Raw genomic sequence first — 10,358 nt, 5'->3', positions numbered from 1 at the left:
ATCCTCTGTATTTAAATGGGACATATTTTATCAATTCTAGAAAGTAAGGTTGATCTTGACAGGATTTAAACCCAGGTACTAAAATATGCAGCTAAATACTGCAAAGAATAAAGTCTTGTACTTAATTGTTATTTTATTTCCTTCATGAAGTATGAAGAGAAAAGTTGAGCCTGGCTGTGTTTGAACTCAGAATTGACTGAGGTTTAACAGTCGTAAAGTAACTTTGGCTGCCATCCGTTGTCCTTATATGTTCAGTAAAAAATAGTCCCTGAGACATAGTCCTAGGGTTCATAGGACCCCTTTCTTGGTTTCCAGGACATATAAGTGACCAAAATCTTTCCCCTAAACAGGACACCAATCTGCCACAAGGTGACTCATTTTTGACAGCTGAGTGGACTGGAGTAATGTGGAATGAAGGGTTTTGCTCAAGAACACAACATGCTGCCTGATCCAGAAATTGAAAGCATGATCTTGGAATGACAAGTGCAACAACCTAACCCCTAGGCCATACACATTCAGAGGCGTATGCACAGCAGTCACACAATTCATGTGCAGGATTAAAATTAAAACCAGTCATCAAGTGGAAGAACTTCTTGGAGAAATCCATGGTCTTTCATAGAGAGAAGAGCTAAGTATCAAATAAGAACAGAATTATCTCCCTTCGGAGGACTGACAAATGAGACGGAGACTTTTCCAACCACTTTAAACCCAGTGGTCTGCAACTGGGGTCCATATGAGATTTTGGGGTTAAAATTTATCTGCAATAAATTGCTTATACATCAACAATACACGAAATATTTTAGAAATCTTTTACGCAATTCCTAATATTTAATTATAAAAATATAAAAGGATTTTTTAAATATGGAATGTTTAAGTGGGTCCATCTGAGTAAAATAGGAACTGAGGGGATCCATAGGTAAAACATGGTTGAGAGCCACCGCTTTAACTGGTCAAATCTCAAGTACGCTTTAGGGGGCGTAATTTCGTTTCGCCAAACCCCCTTTAAGACACAAAACACATAGAAAATTACTATTTGTAAATCTCTCAAAGAGAAATATTCAGCAACAGTACTTTGGAGTAAAGATAATTTGCCAACATAACATAGCAGTCCTGGTTTAGGACAAATGTTGCTGTAATTTAACTCCAGACGATGTCTCCTGGGTCTAAATTACAGCAACATTCGTCCTTAACCAGGACTGCCATGTTATGTTGGCAAATAATCTTTACAAAACATAGTCTTGTATTTATGGCTGAAAATAATGTTTTCTGACAATTATGAGTTGTAAAGCACAAGACGATTATAACTGCCTGCTTTTGTGTTTCTAATTCACACTGATGATTGATAACAAAAGAAACAGTTTGCATTTAATAGGTATTTTAAAACATACTTTTTAATTGCCAAAAGACAAAAATGACAAAAAAAATATCAAATGTTTTGACAATGCCTATGACTGTAAGAACTGCTACAGTATTTGGATGACTTGTTCAGCTCTGGTTCGTTGAAGAAGCCCGGGTTCCCCTACAAAAGAAAAGAAAATTAAAAAGACAAATTGCAAACAATACATTCACTGTTTCAGTCATTTAATAAATATATTTAATCCTTTAGTAGTTCACCAGTCAGATCTGGCCTTTTGCACCTACCCTACAATATCATTCTGAAATTAAACATTTACATCATCAAAATCTCAAAGCTACAACATAATGGATGATTAATTCAAAACAACGTGAATCGTTATGTATTGGATTTGACAGAATAATATGAATACTAAAGGGCAAAAAATAGTTTTGGCTAAGCTCAAGAATAATTCTTTATACATCAAAAGTTGTCCCTGACTCAATCAGTTTCAATGTATTTCAGGCAGACATTTTTATGCCCGTTTCTATGTTTGTATAAGCTGGATAAGTCTTCTTCAGTTCATCAGTTTCTTGCTTCTTGTTGCAGACCCTCATTTGTAGGTCGGTAGCCCTGATGTCGCCTTCACCACTTTGGTCCCTCTCTTCCTCAGAGTCTCTCCGTTTGAGTCTCTTAGCATTTCTTTCCCTAACACTCCTCCCTCCACAAGTATCAGACGTTTGTACCAGAAATCTCACACCCACCATCTGATGCCCCGTATCTTTTATCTTTTACTTGTTTTATTTATTGGACTGTGGCCATGCTGGGGAAAGGCCTTGAAGATTTTAGTTGAACAAATTGACTCCAGTTTTCAAGTTTGGTAATTATTCTATTGGTCCCCTTTTGTCAAACCACTAAGATACAGGGATGTAAACAAACCATCACCAATTTTCAAGCATTTCTATCACTCAGTATGACATCTCTCTCTCTGCTACAGGATTGATGATGTGTGTGAGCAGTGTGTGCCCTACACTGCCAGATATCTTCAGCATCTCAGTAACTACTCCTGACGATCCACTTGCTTTCCTCATTCTTAACGATACTTGCACTATTAAACCTGTCCACTTCAATAGCTGGTCCCCCTGTTGGATCACTTTCTCTGACACTTTCTCTATATTCAACAACTTCTCTTATAAGTATTTCCAAGCCTCTTTCTCAGCTGTGAGACTAAGTGAGCACTCTAAGTCTTCACTTACACTCCTCACATCTTTAATCCTCCCTTCACTGAGCATCAGGGAACCTCTTTCAGCTAATCTTGGTCTTATGTCAACACTCTTTTCTATCTGATAATTTTCCTTGCTTCTCTTTCATCCAAATTTTTTTTCATAGAGCTGTTTTTTTTCCCCATTCCATTACCATCTCACTTTCTACTTGAGTGCTATCTTGCTCCAGCCATGGCTCTCACTCATGACAAATCAACATCTCATCGACCTCCTTCACATCTCTTAGAATCTTCTCTCTAAACATATATTTCGAGCAGAGGCACATTTCAGCTTCTACACCTCCCTCCTCCTCCTCCTCCTCCACAGTCACATGTCTCTTCTTACAGACGTTTCTCATCACATCCATTTCAAGATGCTGAGCTGGCAGAATCATTAGCACGCCAAACAAATTGCTTGGCAGCATTTTATCCGTCTTTATGTTCTGTGTTCAAATTCTGCCATGGTCAACTTAGTCTTTCTTCCTTTCAGGGTCGAGAAAATAAAGTACCAGTTGCATACTAGGGTCCATGTGATCAACTTCCCTTTCCCCCAAACATTTCAACTCTTGTGCCTGGATTATTTCATTCCAAACCCATTCTACATTGATTACTTTCCAATATCACCATCGGTTTGTTTTCTTCAGTCTGTGTGATACAACAATAGCAATACAGTTGTGCCCCACACCTCCAAATACCAGTTGACGTTTCCATGAAATGAGGCAACTGGTTGTAGCTATTTGGATGTTGATAATTTTGGCATGGTTGATTGGACATTCAGTCTGTGTTGAGAGTAGTATGGTTTGGCACTGGGGGCGAGAAGAAAACAAAAAACACACACACACACAGATAGAAAACATGAGAGAGAGAAAGAGAGGAAGAGATTATTAATTGAGCACAACTGACATGAACACTCTCCCTCTCCTTATACAGAGAGAGAGATGGTGAACCTGTCCCAACCAAACAGGATTCACTGAATGGGTTGTACAATTCATCCTTTCAATTGCTAAATACAAAACTGGGCTCACAAGACCTCCGTTCAGGGGATTCTCCTGAGTTACCCTCTCGCCCTTGTACACCAATCGGTCACAGGGTGGTCACTCATTTACAGCTGAGTGGATTGGAGCAACGTGAAATGAAGTGTTTTGGCTCAAGAACACAGTGCACAGCCAGTCTGGGAATTGAAACCATGGTTGCAAGATCGTGAGCATGACACACTAACCACCAGGCCACATGCCTAAAGAGAGAAGGAGAGAAAGAATGAGAGAAATACTAAAGTGAGATTAACCCTTTAGCATCCAGATTATTCTGTCAAATGTAATGCTTGTTTATCCACTTTGTTTTGGATTAATCATATATTATCTTGTAGCTTCAAGATTTCTATGATACGATTGCATATTTTTAGAATGACATTGTAGGGTAGGTATGAGAGGCTGGATTTGGCAGGTTTGAAGATAAAACAGGTAGGATGTATTGGCTGAATATGGCTGGTTTAAATGCTAAAGGTTTATGATTAATGCCTGATGTCAAATAGGTCAGCATTGAATCAGCATTACCAAATAGGCAATGCCAGAACAGCTGTATGCCAAAACGTCATAGATCCATATCTTTTAATATCCAACTCAGTTGACTTGGATAAATCTTATAAACATTCACAACATTTAGAAGACTCTCTCAATGGTTTAACATGAAAACTCAACCTCCAGCATACTACAAAATTTTTTAATTAAAAAGCAGGAAATTATATAGGAATCCTTAACTTACCAGACAACTTGATTTTTTTATGAAGTGCGTTTTTGTCTTTGGTAACAGCATCAAACAAGCTCTGTGCTTGCTTCTTAGTTTCCTCTCGGCTACGACCTTTCATGCCAGCAAGATACTTGAGTAAAGTTTGAAATGTTGTGTCAGGGATCTGAAAATAAAAGCAGGACATTAATGATAATTTCAATACAATTTGAATTTATAGGAAAATAAGTGGTTTATAATGGCCATAGAAGCTGGAAGATTAGGATTAGGTTAAGAACAGTATGAAATAAAGAATCTGTGTTCAAACCCATTGTAGGGGTAGAGAAATCATTTTAACATCCACTTTTCCATGCTTGCAGGGGTTAGACGGAATTTGCCAAGGCAGATATTCTACAGCTGGATGCATTTTCTGTCACTAACCCTTGCCTGTTTCCAGGCAAAGTAATTTTTCTCCATGATCAAACAGATTTTTCACAGAAGACTAGAAATGAACAACATCGCTTGTATGATGATGATGATGTTCATTTATAATCATCACATGATGTCTAAGGAAAGGCAAACATTCAAATTATATATATAAATCACGGAGGAAACGTGGTTGAGCTCCTTTCGAATATTGGGCCTCACAGAAGCAATGACCGAGACCTTTGGCATTATGTTGTGCTTGAGAAGAAGACCTATCAGGCCAAGCAGAATTGCAGTTGTGGCAGATACCAGTGTCACACAAGTAGCACCTGTGCCAGTGGCATATAAAAGCACCTTCCAAGCGTTGGGCTTCATGGAAGCAAGGACCAACACCATTTGGCATTATGCTGTGCTTTGAGCATTGTCTCATGGAAGCAATGGCCGAGTTCATTTGGAATTATGCCATGCTTGAGAAGACCCATCAAGCCAGCTAAAACCGCAGATACCGGTCATGGCAGATATCGGTGTCACGCAAATGGCACCTGTGCCAGTGGCATGTAAAAGTACCCAAACACTCTTGGAGTGGTTGGAATTAGGAAGGACATGCAGCCATAGAAACTATGCCAAAACAGACTGAAGCCTGGTGCAGCCTTCCAGCTTGCCAGCCCTGGTCAAACTGTCCAACCCATGCCAGCATGGACAACAGACGCTAAATCATGATGATGACGACGATGATATATATATATATATATTAGTGGAAAATTAGATAAACAAGTATAAATCATTAGTCGCCACAGACCTTTCATCATTGGAGTAATTTAGAATTCATCATTGGATGTTTCAAACAACCACAATGGTGAAATGTCTGTAGGAACAACAAATGACATAAACTTGTATTTACCTTAGTTTCTTCCATACATTTGCTCTGTATATCACAAGCAGTAATACTACTAATTATAACAGTAACCAAACCACTAAACTGGAAGCAAGGTGGGCTATGATAATCAACAAGGGGCTCTAACTGATACAGTAGTAGTCATACACCCTAGATTATATATACCACCATCATCATCATTTAACATCCATTTTCCATACTGCCATGGTTTGAACAGCTCAACAGGAACTGGCAAGGCCAGGGGACACACTAGGTTCTATCGTCTGTTTTGGCTTGGTTTCTATGGATGGATGCCCTTCCTAATCTCAATCACTTTACAATGTATACTGGATGATTTTTACGTGGTACCAGCATCCACACCAACTCTTTTTATGTGGCACCTTCGTTTTAGGATTTTGATTCTGTTGTGGTGGGCAGGGTTTTATATATATATATATATATATATAAGGACACTTGCTCAAAATGTCACACACTGGACCTGAACCTGAAATCATGTGGTTGGGAAGCAAATTCCTAAACCACATGGCTACACCTGTGCATACTGAATATTCAATGGTAATTAATAAATCACTAATTGTGACCATTTTGTAACGGTTAAAGCAAAGAAGTTAAAATGTTATTAAAACTGACCTTTTCAGGATCATACATATGATGAACCAACCAGTTCTGACGTGCTTTTACAAAATTCCATTCACTCTTATTTGTGTACCAAACATTTAAGAATTGCTTGGCCTTTTTCTCTGTAGTCGCTTCATCTTCACCTAAAATCGCCTCTTTTGGTTTATCATCAGCCTTCGAACCCTTCTTTTTCTTAGACTTCTTCTTTTTATCTGAAACAGAAATTATATTTTGAAGATGCATGAAGCTGGCAAGGGATTTGATCTGAGACTGTATGTTGATTCTAAAGCACAATACAGCTTAGAGAAGAGAGTATAAAGATGTGGCTCTGGATTGCGAGGAAAAGTAGTGTAACCAAAGGAAAGCTGCAGAGAGCTGATGGGTGCCAATTTGGATGTGTCTTTTCAAGGGCCACATATCACCAGTCATCCCAGTCACTTCTCATCTCCCTCACGGTGTCCTGAAATCAATCTTCACTACTTTGTACTGAATCTTCTTGGGTCCCCTTTTTCAAACTCCATCCACATTCAGTGATCGGCACTTCTAAATAAATAGCGATATCCTTATCTATATGCATCACATGTCCATACCAGTGCAGTATTCTTTCTCGCACACTACATCTGATTCTTCTAATGCTCAGATTTTCTCTCACCAAATTTGTACCATGTCGTTCATGCACATTCACATTGCACGTCCAACAAAGCTTCCTTTCTTTCCAGTTTTCTCAAGTCCTCTGCATTTAAAGCCCATGTCACACTACCATGCAGTACTACACTTCTAACACATGCATCATACAATCTGCCCTATCTCTAAGGAAAAACACCTTAGTTGCAAGCACTCCCTGAACTTTCTCTAACTTGTTCTTGTCCTGGTTGCTATACTTTCAGAGCAATCACCTCCCCTCCTATTACATCTTGCTAACAAAAGCTATCTTAAGACAATCTATTTCTGGTATGCTCACAGCATGTACTGCTCCAGAGCATCCATCACATATGTAGATAATGTTATCTGTTAGTCTGCCTGTGATGCCACTACATATCTTCTGTGTCCTTGCCTTACAGTACGTACAATATATAGAATTTATACCTACTCCAGTTCTGCATAGCAAAGCCATTTCCCTGAGAATAACAGTGTCTTTTTTACTATTTAATAAAAACTTCATCTTTGCTAAGTTTACATTAAAACCTCTCAGTTCTAAGTTTTGATTCTATGCCTTCTCCAATGCTCTCAGAGATTCAGCTATGGGAACTAGAATATCAGCATATCAGTCCCCATGGACAGCATGGCCACTAGACTATGATGAATAGGAAAGGATTAAAGACTGAGTTTGGACTCCTACTCTCTCTGAAATCATTGCTGACTCTCACCCACACATAATACAACTTTGTACATAGCTTCCACAGCTTTGAAAAGTCTATGATCAATTATGGTTTTATTCACTATTAGAGTTTGATTCCATGTGTGTTCCATGACTTCATACTTGACAAGAGAAGCAAGATGTCACTTGGTATAAGGATAATTTTGCAACAGCAAATTTGGTTTGAAGTATATTGCAGAAATCCTTAGATTTATTTTCCTTTATAACCCTAAACTGAAATTACAAAATACGCTACCTATGGACCAAAGGAGAAAAAAAAACTATTCCCAATGCTTAAGAACACAACCCTGTAGTACCTGGCCAAAAGTGTTTCACTATTAACAATGCTGAAGGAGAAAGCATAATGAGAAAATCTGTAATTATCTCTAATGTTTGAGTCCTGAAAATTTTGCATTTTCAGCACTTGTCTTATATAGAAATTTTACTTCTTTAATTACATTTTCACTACTCATGATGATAAAGTTAAAATGTTTTCTCTCAATATTTTTAGTATTCTTAGAAAGAAAAAAAACCCCCTTCAAATTCATCTTTAGAACTATTAGTTGTCAGTCACATAGAAGGATCAATCCAAGAAATTTCTATTTTTATTTCTTTGGTACAGGTACAATGACATTTTAGTTTTGTCACAAATTATCTCATGATTAGGAATTAAGCATTTTTATGACAATGTGATGAACCACAGGTTAGTCCTAGAACCACTAAGTTATATAAAGCTATGTAATCAGTTTAAATCATAGTATCTCAGCCACTTTTAGGATGTCAACTACTGAATTATGAATTGGAAGAACCTATTTTCCCAGTGGTGGAATCCTGCAAACACTATGATACAGAAACAAATTGAAGAAATTCACATAATGGCTCCTTCATTTTTAGAACAACTGTATTGTTTTCTGAAAGAATTTACATAGATTGGAGACAGTTGCAGAGTAAGAATTACTGTTGAAATAGTTGTAGAGAGAAAAACGATGAAGCAAAAGCACCAAACAAACATCGATTACCTTGAGATGCTGGAGAGTTGTCACTTGGTGCACCTTTTGGTTTGGTGGTTTTATTCTTGTCTGAAAGAACCAAATAAAAAACAGGTTTGCTGTAGAAAGCAATCAACTATTCAGTAATTGTCCAGGTTCAAGTCACAATTAACAGACTGAACTGATCAAATATTTTCCAATCATCAATCAACCTATACAATGAAATATGACCCAGTTTTTCCTGAGGTTTTCTACTAAATTACAAACTTTCACCACATATCATCATCATCATCACTGTACATCTTAGCTTACAACTGACTCCCAGCAAACACTCACTAAAGATTTTACGTCTGTTACACCAACACACTACACCCTCACAAATGAGTTAATAAAGAAGTCTCTGGATGGTCGTTTGATCTTCAACCGACACCCTGCCATCTTTTATACCAACTCACCTGAAACAGTTTCTGGTTCTATGACACAAACTCCCGGTTTTAAAAATGTTCGAAAAATTAAAACCTTCCACCAAAATTTCGTGTTAATCCATGTTCTAAACACCAGTTTTATTATGACAAAGTAATTTTATTAAATTCTTCCTGTTTTCAAAATTAATTGTAATAAAAGCAGTTTATTGCAACAGAAATATGGTAACAAAAAGGTTTAAAGAAAGAAACAACACTACTGGTTAATGTCCTGTAATTGATGGCATATGAGGCATATTTTCTTGCTAAAGAAAAATCACCCTGGGTCCTTATATGTAAAATTGGGACTCTTTGGCATTAAGAAGGGTATCCAGCCATAGAAACCATGCCAAATCAAACTGGAGGCTGGTGCAGCCTCTCAGCTTACCAGCCCTGGTCAAACCATCCAGCCCATGCCAGCATGGACAACGGAAGTTAAATGATGATGATGATGATGATGATGATTACATGCTTTAATGTACTAAAACCATTTTTCCTGCATATCTGCTTTAGAAATTGAGATGCATCTCATGCCTGCACATCTTTTATGCCATCAAATATGGTAATCTGAGACACCTCTGCTTTAGAAATTGAATTAAAACCCTCAACTTCACAGAAGCATATCTTGTTAGCTTTACACTGTAATTAATGCTCATCTTCAATAAAATCAATTAGATTTCAAATCATCATCATCGATTAACGTCCGCTTTCCATGCTGGCATGGGTTGGACGGTTTGACTGAGGACTGGTGAGCCAGAAGGCTGCACTAGGCTCAATCCGATCTGGCAAAGTTTCTACAGCTGGATGCCCTTCCTAACGCCAACCACTCCGAGAGTGTAGTGGGTGCTTTTATGTGTCACCGGCACGAGGGCCAGTCAGGCAGTTCTGGCAATGGTCATGCTCAAAGGGTGTTTTTTTTACGTGCACTGGCAACAACCACGCTTCAATGTTGTTTTTCATATGCCAGTAAGGCTATGCTGGCAACGATCATGCTCAAATGGTGCTTTTCACGTGTCACCAGCACAGGAACCAATCCTTGGCCCTGGCAACAATCACACTCGGATGTGCTTTCAACGTTCCACTGGCCAATCAGGCGGTACTGTCATCGGCCACGTCAGCAATTTTGATTTGATTTCACTTGCCTCAATAGGTCTCCGCAAGCAAAGTTCATTGTCCAATGAATGAGGGGTACTCATATGTGGGCCGGTTACACCCCACATTCGGATGCGATTTTTAATGTTCCACTGGCACGAGTGCCAATCAGGCGGTACTGTCATCAGCCACATCAGCGATTTT

At 38.4% G+C, this 10,358-nt stretch overlaps 1 protein-coding gene across 6 annotated transcripts in view; it reads right to left on the bottom strand.

The window, feature by feature from the left end:
• Positions 1 to 1,358: 1,358 nt before the first annotated feature.
• The window catches only part of LOC106870563 (transcriptional regulator ATRX homolog), a 30,880-nt gene continuing 21,880 nt past the window's right edge, over positions 1,359 to 10,358 (bottom strand). For all 6 annotated transcript variants that reach the window (XM_052969785.1, XM_052969787.1, XM_052969784.1 and 3 more), the window contains 4 exons: positions 8,632 to 8,691; positions 6,268 to 6,467; positions 4,356 to 4,503; positions 1,359 to 1,519 (listed from right to left, as the gene is read on the bottom strand). In XM_052969785.1, coding sequence (XP_052825745.1) covers positions 1,464 to 1,519; positions 4,356 to 4,503; positions 6,268 to 6,467; positions 8,632 to 8,691 — 464 coding nt within the window. In that variant the 3' untranslated portion in view covers positions 1,359 to 1,463. The remainder of the gene's footprint in view (positions 1,520 to 4,355; positions 4,504 to 6,267; positions 6,468 to 8,631; positions 8,692 to 10,358) is intronic.

This window comes from Octopus bimaculoides, chromosome 7 (assembly GCF_001194135.2).
Source record: "Octopus bimaculoides isolate UCB-OBI-ISO-001 chromosome 7, ASM119413v2, whole genome shotgun sequence".
NCBI classification, from domain to species: Eukaryota; Metazoa; Mollusca; class Cephalopoda; order Octopoda; family Octopodidae; genus Octopus; species Octopus bimaculoides.
This window is presented reverse-complemented; position numbering and strand designations above follow the sequence as displayed.